Here is a 13,672-nt window from a genome sequence, read left to right on the forward strand (position 1 = left end):
TCATTGAATCAGTAGCTCTTGTCTCAGGACTTAAACACAATCTGCTAAGTGTAAGTCAAATCTGTGACAGAGGTTATCATGTGGATTTCTTTGAAGAACGCTGTGAAGTTGTAAGTAATTCTACAGGAAAAATAGTTCTGAAAGGTTACATGCATGGTAACATATATGAAGCCAGACTTTCAACAAGTTCTGATGGTTCTGCAAATCTGTCTATTGAGTAGAGCATCAATTAAAGAAAGCTGGAATTGGCACAAGAGACTCTCTCATTTAAATTTCAACAACATAAATGAGCTAGTAAAGAAAGATCTTGTGAGAGAACTTCCAAAATTAGTATTTGCTCCTGATGGCCTTTGTGATTCATGACAAAAGGCAAAACAAAGAAAATCTTCATTCAAGAGCAAAACTGAATCCTCAATTCTTGAGCCTTATCACACTACGCCATAGATGGGCAAATAAGACACTTTTCTAATGTAATGCCTGTTTTGCGTTACATTAGACAGACTTTTTTGACCTATTGTAACACTAACGAAATAGCGTTACTTTACATGTGAAGTTACTGTTACGTTAGAGGGCTTGTGTTGGAGTAGAAAGCTAGTGTTACAATAGTGCTGACATGACGTAACGCTTTGCTTTATGATTATAATAATATTTAATTTATTTATTATTTTTTTGGGCCCCACCAGTGTACACGTCATCAAAAGTGGGTCCCACATGTGGGCCCCACTAAAACTTGTTCCAGAAAGAGGGTCCCACACTGACAGGTGGACCCCACATGTGGGCCCACACTGCCACGTGACACTGCCACGTCAGCAAAGCGTTACGTTAGCTTTTCTGTTACAACGCTACTGTTACATTTGCTCAACCCTGCCACGTGTGCACCGCCACGTCATTAAATAATTAATTACTTAATTATTTAATAAATAATTAATTAAAAATTTAATAAATAATATTTAAATAAATAAATAATGGAGAAGTGGGCCCCACATGTGGGCTCCCCTTGTGGGCCCCACATGTGGGCTCCACTTGTGGGCCCCACATGTGGGCCCCATATTAAACAATTATTTAATTATTTAATAAATAATTATTTAAATAATTAAATAAATAATAATTAAATAAATAAATAATAAAGAAGTGGGCTCCACTTGTGGGCCCCACATGTAGGCCCCACATTATCCAATTATTTATTTATTTAATAAATAATTATTTAAATAATTAAATAAATAATAATTAAATAAATATAATGGAGAAGTGGGCCCTACTTGTGGGCTCCACATGTGGGCCACACATGGGGGCCCCACATTATCCAATTATTTAATTATTTAATAAATAATTATTTAAATAATTAAATAAATAAATAATGGAGAAGTGGGCCCCACATGTGGGCCCCACATGTGGGCCCCACGTTATCCAATTATTTAATTATTTAATAAATAATCATTTAAATAATTAAATGAATAAATAAATGAGAAGTGGGCCCCACATTTGGGCCCCACATGTGGGCCCCACATTATCCAATTATTTATTAATTTAATAAATAATTATTTAAATAAATAAATAAATAAATAATGGAGAAGTGGGCCCACATGTGGGCTCCACTTGTGGGCCCCACATGTGGGCCCCACATTATCCAATTATTTAATTATTTATTAAATAATTATTTAAATAATTCAATAAATAAATAATGGAGAAGTGGGCCCCACATGTGGGCGCCCCTTGTGGGCCCCATATGTGGGCGCCCCTTGTGGGCCCCACAAGTTGGCCCCATATTAAACAATTATTTAATTATTTAATAAATAATTATTTAAATAATTAAATAAATAAATAATAAAGAAGTGGGCTCCACTTGTGGGCCCCACATGTAGGCCCCACATTATTCAATTATTTAATTATTTAATAAATAATTAAATAAATAATAATTAAATAAATAAATATTGGAGAAGTAGGCCCTACTTGTGGGCTCCACATGTGGGCCACACATGTGGGCCCCACATTATCCAATTATTTAATTCTTTAATAAATAATTATTTAAATAATTAAATAAATAAATAATGAAGAAGTGGGCCCACATGTGGGCTCCACTTGTGGCCCCCACATGATCCAATTATTTAATTATTTAGTAAATAATTATTTAAATAATTAAATAATAATAATGGAGAAGTGGGCCCCACATGTAGGCTCCACTTGTGGGCCCCACATGTAGGCTCCACTTGTGGGGCCCACATGTGGGCCCCACATTATCCAAATATTTAATTATTTAATAAATAATTATTTAAATAATTAAATAAATAAATAATGGGGAGGTGGGCCCCACATGTAGGCTCCACTTGTGGGCACCACATTATCCAATTATTTAATAAATAATTATTTAAATAATTAAATAAATAAATAAATGAGAAGTGGGCCCCACATGTGGGCCCCACATGTGGGCCCCACATTATCCAATTATTTAATTATTTAATAAATAATTATTTAAATAATTAAATAAATAAATAATGGAGAAGTGGGCCCACATGTGGGCTCCACTTGTGGGCTCCACTTGTAGGCCCCATATGTGGGCCCCACATTATCCAATTATTTAATTATTTAATAAATAATTATTGAAATAAATAAATAAATAAATAATGGAGAATTGGGCCCCACATGTGGGCGTCACTTGGGGGCCCCACATGTGGGCCCCACATTATCCAATTATTTAATTATTTAATAAATAATTAATTAAATAATTAAATAATTAAATAAATAAATAATGAAGAAGTGGGCCCCACATTATCCAATTATTTAATTATTTAATAAATAATTATTTAAATAATTAAATAAATAAATAATGGAGAAGTGGGCCCCACATGTAGGCTCCACTTGTGGGCCCCACATGTGGGCCCCACATTATCCAATTATTTATTTATTTAATAAATATTTATTTAAATAAATAAATAAATGAGAAGTGGGCCCCACATGTGGGCCCCACATGTGGTCCCCACATTATCCAATTATTTAATTATTTAATAAATAATTATTTAAATAATTAAATAAATAAATAATGGAGAAGTGGGCCCACATGTGGGCTCCACTTGTGGGCCCCACATGTGGGCCCCACATTATCCAATTATTTAATTACTTAATAAATAATTATTTAAATAATTAAATAAATAAATAATGGAGAAGTGGGCCCCACATGTGGGCCCCATATTATCCAATTATTTATTTATTTAATAAATAATTAATTAAATAATTAAATAAATAAATAATGAAGAAGTGGGCCCCACATGTGGGCTCCACTTGTGGGCCCCACATGTGGGCCCCGCATTATCCAATTATTTAATTATTTAATAAATAATTATTTAATCGGTTTTCTCGACGATCCAACCGTACGGATGTTATTAAACTTCCTTCCTAACATTGGGAAAAAATAATCAAAAAATATAATGCCCGGATCATGGTCGGATCGTAATAGGGTTCATATGTCAGGATATGATTCATTTAACGGTTCGACCCACATATCCGTCGTTCGATTTTTTTAACCGGTTTTCTCGACGATCCAACCGTACGGATGTTATTAAACTGCCTTCCTAACATTGGGAAAAAATAATCAAAAAATATAATGATTGGATCATGGTCGGATCGTAATAGGGTTCATATGTCAGGATAGGATTTATTTAACGGTTCGACCCACATATCCGTCGTTCGATTTTTTTAATCGGTTTTCTCGACGATCCAACCGTACGGATGTTATTAAACTGCTTTCCTAACATTGGGAAAAAATAATCAAAAAATATAATGTCTGGATAATGGTCGGATCGTAATAGGGTTCATATGTCAGGATATGATTCGTTTAACGGTTCGACCCACATATCCGTCGTTCGATTTTTTTCATCGGTTTTCTCGACGATCCAACCGTACAGATGTTATTAAACTGCCTTCCTAACATTGGGAAAAAATAATCAAAAAATATAATGCCCGGATCATGGTCGGATCGTAATAGGGTTCATATGTCTGGATAAGATTCATTTAACGGTTCGACTCACATATCCGTCGTTCGATTTTTTTAATCGGTTTTCTCGACGATCCAACCGTACGGATGTTATTAAACTGCCTTCCTAACATTGGGAAAAAATAATCAAAAAATATAATGCCCAGATCATGGTCGGATCGTAATAGGGTTCATATGTCAGGATAGGATTCATTTAACGGTTCGACCCACATATCCGTCGTTCGATTTTTTTAATCGGTTTTCTCGACGATCCAGCCGTACGGATGTTATTAAACTGCCTTCCTAACATTGGGAAAAAATAATCAAAAAATATAATGCCCGGATCATGGTCGGATCGTAATAGGGTTCATATGTCAGGATAGGATTCATTTAACGGTTCGACCCACATATCCGTCGTTCGATTTTTTTAATCGGTTTTCTCGACGATCCAACCGTACGGATGTTATTAAACTGCTTTCCTAACATTGGGAAAAAATAATCAAAAAATATAATGCCCGGATCATGGTCGGATCGTAATAGGGTTCATATGTCAGGATAGGATTCATTTAACGGTTCGACCCACATATCCGTCGTTCGATTTTTTAATCGGTTTTCTCGACGATCCAACCGTACAGATGTTATTAAACTGCCTTCCTAACATTGGGAAAAAAATAATCAAAAAATATAATTCCCGGATCATGGTCGGATCGTAATAGGGTTCATATGTTAGGATAAGATTCATTTAACGGTTCGACCCACATATCGATTTTTTTAATCGGTTTTCTCGACGATCCAACCGTACGGATGTTATTAAACTGCCTTCCTAACATTGGGAAAAAATAATCAAAAAATATAATGCCCGGATCATGGTCGGATCGTAATAGGGTTCATATGTCAGGATATGATTCATTTAACGGTTTGACCCACATATCCGTCGTTCGATTTTTTTAATCGGTTTTCTCGACGATCCAACCGTACGGATGTTATTAAACTGCCTTCCTAACATTGGAAAAAAATAATCAAAAAATGTAATGCCCTGATCACGGTCGGATCGGGACATTAAAATATCGTTTTTTCTAAAATTTATGAAAAAATTAAAAAATGAAAAAAAGAAATAAAATGAAAATGGTACAAAAGGTGTAGTGAAAATATGGGCGGATAAATTTCCCCCCAAAAACATCATTCTCTCTCTCAGACTCTCTCTCAGAAACATCACTCTCTCTTGATCTCGCTCACTCACCTCAGCCTCCCACCTCGCTCACTCACTCACCTCTCACCAACAGTCCCTAACTCTCACCCATCTCACTCTCCCTAACTCTCACCCATCTCACTCTCCCTAACTCTCACCTCACCTCAGCCGCACTCTCACCTCAGCCGCACTCTCACCTCAGCCTCACCTCAGCCGCTCTCATTTCGGTGGATTCAGCAGCAATTAGGTGGTTCTCAGCAACATTTTGGTGGTTCGGGTTCTCTGCAACGGAGTTAGGGCGTGCAATTAGGGTTTCAGAATTTTAGGGTTTCGGTTGGAGCTAGCAATTAGGGTTCAGAGCTGCTTTGTGGTTTCGATTTTGGACCAAGGTAACCTCTAATTGAACTTTATTTTTGATTTTATGTATTTATCCCTGCTTATTTGATATGTTTAATATGTGTCTGTGTTTAATATGTGTAATATGTGTAATACGTTTAGAGTTTGTGTTTAATATGAATGTAATATGTGTTTGTGGTCATCTCCCCCCCCCTCTCTCTCTCTGTCTCTCTCTCTCTCTGTCTCTGTCTCTCTCTCTCTCTCTCTCTTTGAGTTTTATTGTTTTAGATTCTTGTAATTATGGTTATTGCATTTCTTGATGTGATTACGTGCCGAGATGAATTGATGAAATTATGTTGCTTATTCGCTGTTTTTTGTTATTTAATGTCCAAATGCAAGGCTTAACTCTGTTTGCCATTTGGTTACTGTGTCTTGTTTTTATCGTCTCTTAGCAGTACTGGGCCTTCCTTAGTTCCTTGTACAATTAAATAAATATATATTATTCGAATACTTAAGACATTAATCTAATCTCAAACTGATTTTATGTGCTATACAAGTCTTTGACTATTTATCTTTTACATTCTAACATTTATTCCTGTGTGCTATTTAAAAGTTACAGTTGTAAATTGAAGTAAAAAATTTAATAAAAATGAAAGCATGGATAAAAATGGGGAATGAGATGTAGGAAATTATTAGTTTATCTAGTATCACTGCAGTATAGTGCACAGAGAGGATTACACGGGCTTTTTTAGGTAGACTTATAATCTTTTAACTTCGCAGGCTATATTATACAGTGTACTAATGGAAGATGATTATAGTAGCTGGATAGGATTTCCAAAATCTAGTAAAGAATATGTACGAGGGATAAAGGCATTTTTGGAAAATTCATTTCCAATTCATGCTAAAGGAGAAGAAATGAAGTGCCCCTGCAAAGTATGTGTCAACCGTTATTGGCACACTCAAACAGTTATCTATGATCATCTCATATATAGTGGCTCTTCTCCACTACATATGAAATGGATTTGCGAGGTATCACATACCAAAGTAGACGGTAGTACTGACTTCATGGATTCGGGGACGGGGATGGATTTCGAAGATAATTTAGGTGAAATGTTCAATTGTACGGGTAAAAAGTTTCGAGATTTAGAAAATGACTATGAAAGTCTAACAAATGCAGAGGCTAGAAAGTTTTATGGCCATGTTAGGGAGGGTAAACAACCACTATACCCCGGATCCACTAAATTCTCTCGGTTAAGTTTCCTGATCAAACTTTATCATTTAAAGTGTGCTCATGGAATTTCCGAGTCTGCCTTTGGGGAATTGCTGGAGTTAATAAGAGACGCCTTTCCTGATGCCCAAATACCTTTGTCTTTGAATGCTGCAAAAAATATGATCAAGGATTTAGGCTTACACTATGAAAAAATACATGCATGCCGAAATAATTGCATGTTGTACTGGGGAGAAAATAAAGACAAAGAAAATGCAACAATTGTGGTGTTTCTAGGTGGGTGTTACCGGAAAAAAAAGGCAATGATGCTAGTGATCCGGGGCAGGTTATACACAAAGTGCCAGCTAATGTGATGAGGTACTTCCCTCTAGAGCCGAGATTGCAGAGGTTATACATGTGCAAGGAATATTCGAAACTAATGAAATGGCACGATGTGGGACGTCAACAGGATGGAAAAGTAAGACATCCGGCTGATACAGAGGCGTGGAAGACGATAGATGCTGACTATCCTGATTTTTCATTAGAAAATCGGAATATTAGTTTAGGAGTAGCCTCAGATGGATTCAATCCCTATCGTTCAATGAACCTAAGTCACAGTACCTGGCCAATTGTATTGGTCAATTACAACCTCCCACCTTGGCTATACATGAAACAAGAAAATCTAATTCTTTCGACACTAATATCTGGTCCAGATTCACCAAAGAATAGTATTGATGTGTTCATGCAACCTTTAATTGCCGAGTTAAAAGAATTATGGGAGGTCGGCGTCAATACTTATGATGCCTTGGCTGATGAAGATTTTAATTTACGTGCTAGAGTGCTATGGACTATTAGCGATTTCCCGGGATATGCTATGTTGTCCGGCTGAAGCACAAAAGGCAAACTAGGGTAACCTGTCTGCCATTATGAAACTTCATCACTTTATTTGAAGCATAGCAAGAAAATGTGCTATATGAACCACCGAAAGTTTCTTCCTTCTGCACACAAGTGGAGAATGGATACTAAAAGGTTTAATGGCGCAATTGAAATGGGGCAGTGTCCTTCAGTTTTAACGGGAACTGACATTGAAGAGTTGTTGTCTGGGTATGTAAACCAATTCGGCCTGCAGAACAAAAAGGCAAAGAGTAAAACTGAGGGCCCTTTTAAAAAGAAGTCAATTTTTTTTTATTTACCTTATTGGAAGCATAATCCACTTCGACATAACCTTGATGCCATGCACATAGAAAAAAATGTTTGCGATAACATATTGGGCACTTTACTCAATATAAGTGGCAAGACAAAAGATCATGTTGCCACTCGTAAAGATTTACAAGAAATGGGAATTAGAAAACCCCTCCATCCTGTTCTATTAGAAGATGGAGCACACCATGAAATACGAGCAGCAATCTTTTACTTGTCGAACAAAGAGAAGGAGATCTTTTGTTCAGTGTTGGAAAACACTAAACTGCCGTACGGTTGTGCCTCCAACATAGGGCAATATGTGCACACAAAGGAGAGGAAAGTAGTGGGGTATAAGAGCCATGATGCACATTTCATACTCCACTACTTGTTGCAGTTTGCCATCAAAAAAACTACAAAGGCTGAGGTTGCAGTACCTTTGATGAAATTGAGTGCCTGCCTTAGAGCTCTATGGAGCAAGGTTATCGATTTGGAGGAGCTTGAGAAGTTGGAAACTGAAATCGTCGAGGTACTTTGCCAATTTGAGATAATTTTTCCATCAGCTTTCTTCGACATAATGGTGCACTTGCTTGTTCATCTAACTAGAGAAGTTAGACTTGGGGGACCTCAGCACCTTCGAAACATGTTCCCAATAGAGCGTTATCTTACAAAATTGAAATCATATGTTCGTAATAGAAGTAAGTCGGAAGGTTCTATTGCAGAAGGTTACATAGCTGAAGAATGTGTAACATTTTGTTCAAGATTTTTGGCTGCTGATGAAACAACAAAAAACAACATGTGCTCAACAGTTTTCGAAAGAGGGCCAACACAAGCTGAATATAATATCGGAACGAGAAGGAATAAAGATGGAACTATTATTCATTTGGAAGATGTTGATTGGAAGGAAAGTCATCGCTATGTTTTGTTCAATACTGGTAACAAAGAAGTAGAGAGGCTCCTCGAGTAAGTTTAATAAACTCTAACGTAAATAATTTTAATTCATAATTCAAGAACTTTTTCTTTTCTGCATTGTTTTAACTTAGTATAATTTTAGGGAACATCAAGCCTTGGTGGACAGCCACGAAAATACGAACAGATACAAGAGGGCACAAAGACACACGGCAGAATTCTGGGACTGGTTACGAGAAGAGGTTGGGAAAATGGTGGAGGTTTCATCTGACTTGGGGGTGTTTGCGTTGGGGCCTAATCGAACAGCTAGAAGGTTTACTGGTTATGTTGTTAGTGGCTATCGATTCCACACAAGTGATAGAGATTCTCGATGCACAACACAAAACAGTGGTGTATATTTGACTGCACAAACAACTAGTTTCTCTAGTTCTAGAGACGAGAACCCTATAGTTGGGGATGTCAGCTATTACGGATCGATAGAAGATATCATAGAACTTGATTACTGGGGATTATTTACAGTTGTCCTATTTAAGTATCGTTGGTACCAACAACAAAAAGATCCACACGGTCACATTCGAGTAAATTTCAATAGGTTATGCCATAAATCTGATCCTCATGTCCTGGCCAAACAAGTGCAACAAGTTTTTTATGTGGAAGACCCAATCGAAAAGAATGTACATTACGTAATTAAGAAACTACCGAGGGAGTGGTGTGATAATGGAAACGTGGATGCACATGAAGATGTCAACGATACTGATCTCCGTGAGACTGAATTTGTTTGTGGACTTCAAACTCATGTTGATGAAATGAGTTGGTGCAGAGATGATATCCCTACAACAAGAGTTCCCATTCCCGATAAATAAAGCAACCAAACTGCTAAACATTTATAAGTTTAAAATTAATCACAGCAGCGAACTTCATTTTATATTTTCTCTGTGTTTGGACTATTTAGATGTAATTGAATATCTTAATTTATTTCTTTCATGAATTCTTCAATGAAATCCATCTTTGTAGTTTAAATTTTTTGTCGTCGTCGTCTGATTTGTAGTTTATATTTATTGTCTTGGTAAGTTCAGCATGCCCTTGTTATATTTCGTAGTGTTGGGATTAAATCTCCTTACTGTAATTTAGTTGATTCAGTAGATGCATATGATAACTATTTTTTCTTATTTTTATAATTTTGTATGTTAGCTGCAAATATCCTACACGTGTAATAAAAATAAATATAGGATATGAAGTAGATGCTTAATAACTTTTTGTGATCGAAATTGTGTTTGTTGCATTTGTATCGAGTGCCAATTCATGAATATTTTGCTGTTTATTATTTGATCTAATATGTGTTTACCAATTAGTTCGAGATATATGTTTATGGCATACTAGGATTTGGCAAAGATATATTTGAAATATTTTTGTTTAATGGTCAGCCATTGACATCTCTTTGAACTCTGTGCAGGATGGCAGAAAAACACGTTAATATTGGATTGTACCACGGTGGGGAGTTTCAGAGGACAAGTTACTCTGGTGGAGATTGCTTGACTATTTATAATATAGATGCTGATATGTGGGCTTATAATGATCTGATGGAGGAGGTGAAGAATCTCCTCAAACTCAATGAAATCGGAGGAGTCTATGCAAAAGAAGGAAAACATGGTGGTTGGAAGCTGCTGAGGACTGACCTGGACATCATTCAAGAGATAGAAAAGTGCAACGATGGCGAAGAGGTCAAGCTTTATGTAGACACAGTTGTTGACCCTGCAATTGAGCCGTTGTGTGAGATGCAGCCACACGTGATTGTCAGGCCGAGGAAAAGCCTGTTTGAAGGTATGCCTATTGCTGATAAATAATTAGGTCCCCATTAAGTACACATCTCTATCTATTTTTGTATCTCTTTATATATGCATAATGGGACTTGGATGTCCATATTAGTTGAAGATAATTCTTTGACTTGGATTTTTTTCTTGCATAAATACAGTTTCATCGAAGAAAATACAAAAGCGGAAATATATTACCACACATGAACTCCAGCAGAAGCAGAACCCAAGGAAGATTGTTAAGAAGACACCTGAGCCCAGTCGGAGGTATGCGTTACGATTATCGCCAGCTCTGTTGCCTACTCAGCAAGATGCAACTGCTGGGCAAGGAAATGATAAAGGGTCTGCTAGAAGGAAACTGCAGTTACAAGATGATATTATTCCGGATAAAGAGGTATTTTTTTTTAATTTTCCTTCTTAAAAACATAAGTTATAATGATTATTGTTGTGTTGTGTCAATTTAATCACTGACCTTGTCTTCATAAATTATTGTAGTTGCCCCCACCACCACTGACCGAAATCAAAAGAAAAAGACCCCGTACTTTGCAAAATAATGAGAAAATGAAAGATCAGCTACAAGGTGATGCACACCAAGTAAGATGTCCCCTTGAACTTGCTATACCTGACATCGAGGTATCCTTGTCAATGTTCCTCTTTTTTTTCTTCTAACCTGGACTGTAACACTTGTAATATTCACTTAAACACTCCTTCCAAATTTTTAGAAAGAAAGTACAATGCATAGTTGAGCTACACTAATAACAGTGCTGATTTATAATTATTGCAGGTGCCCCCCCCCACCGCTACCAGCCTGTGAGCAAGAAAGACTTAATCGAATGAAGGAAAATGATAGAAGGTTGGAAGAACTTGGGATCAAAAAATTAGTGATTGATTTGAGAGCTCGATCAGCAACAGTTATTGAGAAATCCAAAGAAAAAGACAAAGCCTCTCCGGATGATGATGATTATAATCCGGAAAGTGAGGACGAACATGATAGTGATGATTCATCTGAGGTATGGATTTCTTTTACAGTCTTCATTACTTTGGCCTTCCTTTCTTGTTTCTCAAGAGTGTAAATTGTGTTTTTTTATTAGTTTAAGACTTGATATTTTGTTTATCACTATATCAACTTTCCTATATATTTTGTTTTTATTTTATACTCTTTATTGCTTTGGCCTCACATTATATTTGCAATCCTAATAATTGTAGAGAACGAAGAATGGGAAGAAAAAGAACCATGTCCCCCTTGGACCAAGAACTCGTTCGCGAGCTAATTTCACCGCTGCAACAGAGAATGAACCATCGCAAGCTGGTAAAACATTTGACAAGGAAATGACCAGTAAATCTAAGCTCCTGAAACCAACATGTAGTAAAATCTTAAAATCCGCAAGCAATTCAGAATCACGTGGGTCTGTATCTGCTTATTTAGCAATGTGGGAACGTCAAAAGCAGGGCATTCTTCCTCCAACAACCGAGAATGTGCACGCTTCTAATTCGGAAAATGTTGTTGAGGAAGAAACTGAAGCAGGTACTTTTACTTTCTAAATATAACTACGCATGAATTATGCACACTAATTATTTATTGATGGAGAGGCAGTAAGAATTTAATTAATTATTAAATTCGCAGTCACTTTTTTTTTGTGTGTGCATGTACTATGAAGTACCAAAGCCCAAAAAATGGAGAGGAAGGACAAAACTGCTAACTATTCACGCAAGGACACGTGATGAAAGACCGGTGATTTTTTTGAACAAACAAAATGTACCTGTTTCAAGAGACGGAAAAGTTACGAGAGAGCTGAGTAATTTTCTCAGAACAGTTGCAAAGGACAATGTCTCTCTTACTTATGTCAACTGGCGCCTGGTTCCTGAACAATTGAAGAAGAAAATGTGGGACTATACTCGGGTAAATTCTATTACCTAAACCTCAGTTTCATTTATTTTTCAATTAACCCCTTCATTTTATTGATCTTGAGTTTATTATATATTAGGACCATTATATTATTCCGAATGAAGCTCGCTCCTGGGTTTATGAGACAATTAATAGATGCTGGAGGACTTACAAGTCTCGGATGAAGGCAAAGCATTACACACAGCATGCCACTGATGATGAAAGGCTTGAACATAGGCCCAAGGAGATTCCGCTCGAGGATTTTAAATTGCTGATAAAGTATTGGGGAGATGAGTCGGTGAAGGTGCCTTCGTGCTTCTTTTTAATATGATTTTAATGATTTTAAAGATTCTCAAACTGGATTGTGCAATTTTTTTTACAGGAATTAGCACATGATAACAAAGTAATCCGCGCTTCGGTAACTGACCCACACAATCAGGGTGCCAACAGTAGTGCAGAAGTTGGAGAGAAGTTGGTATGATTCCTAAATTAACTAGTACATTTATGAATATTTCCCCTTTTATTTTGATATTATAACTGGGACATGTTAGAACCCCCCCTTTTTTTGAATAATGTATCTGTCCTTGTCGATATCATCATTATAACTAGCAATTATTTAGTTGTCTGATTAGTTATGATATTCAGATTATTACAAACCAATCCGCATTTATATAACTTTAAATAATTCACTGTGAACAACCCGAAAAAACTAATAAAATAGAGCTCGCAGACACAATAATTTAGTTGTTCATGTCAAGTGCCATCAAACATTTTTGTGCTTTAATTCTTCAGAAATCAGATGCATGTCTATTTTTTGCTGGTATTTGCTTGAATTTAGATATTCAATTTCAGAACTGCATTAATATTGCCTTCATTGACTTCCTGTACACACTTGGATTGTGTCTACTGAATAGTAATGACTACCTAGTTGTTTGTTCATAAATCCTTTGATTGAATGTTAGTGCTTAGGCATTTTTTAAATAGTTGATGTGCAATTTTTCTTAAGTAAATCAATAGTTATGTGGTAACTTTGAGCTAGATAACCTTGTCTTTTTCTTTTGTGCTCTATAACAGAAAAAGACTGATCCTAATCTCGCCTCGCCATCACAAGCTGAAATTTATTTGGAATCTCATGAACAAGATGGCCGAACATACAAGACTACGGCTGCTCCGCAAAAAAGAAACGTAA

At 36.4% G+C, this 13,672-nt stretch overlaps 1 protein-coding gene across 1 annotated transcript; it reads left to right on the forward strand.

The window, feature by feature from the left end:
• Positions 1-6,293: 6,293 nt before the first annotated feature.
• LOC141674126 (uncharacterized) lies at positions 6,294-7,588 on the forward strand. The gene is made up of 2 exons (XM_074480850.1): positions 6,294-6,943; positions 6,997-7,588. Exons 1-2 carry the CDS (start codon positions 6,294-6,296, stop codon positions 7,586-7,588), a joined length of 1,242 nt encoding a protein of 413 aa, XP_074336951.1.
• Positions 7,589-13,672: the final 6,084 nt, after the last annotated feature.

This window comes from Apium graveolens, chromosome 7 (genome assembly GCF_009905375.1).
Source record: "Apium graveolens cultivar Ventura chromosome 7, ASM990537v1, whole genome shotgun sequence".
Lineage (NCBI taxonomy): Eukaryota > Viridiplantae > Streptophyta > Magnoliopsida > Apiales > Apiaceae > Apium > Apium graveolens.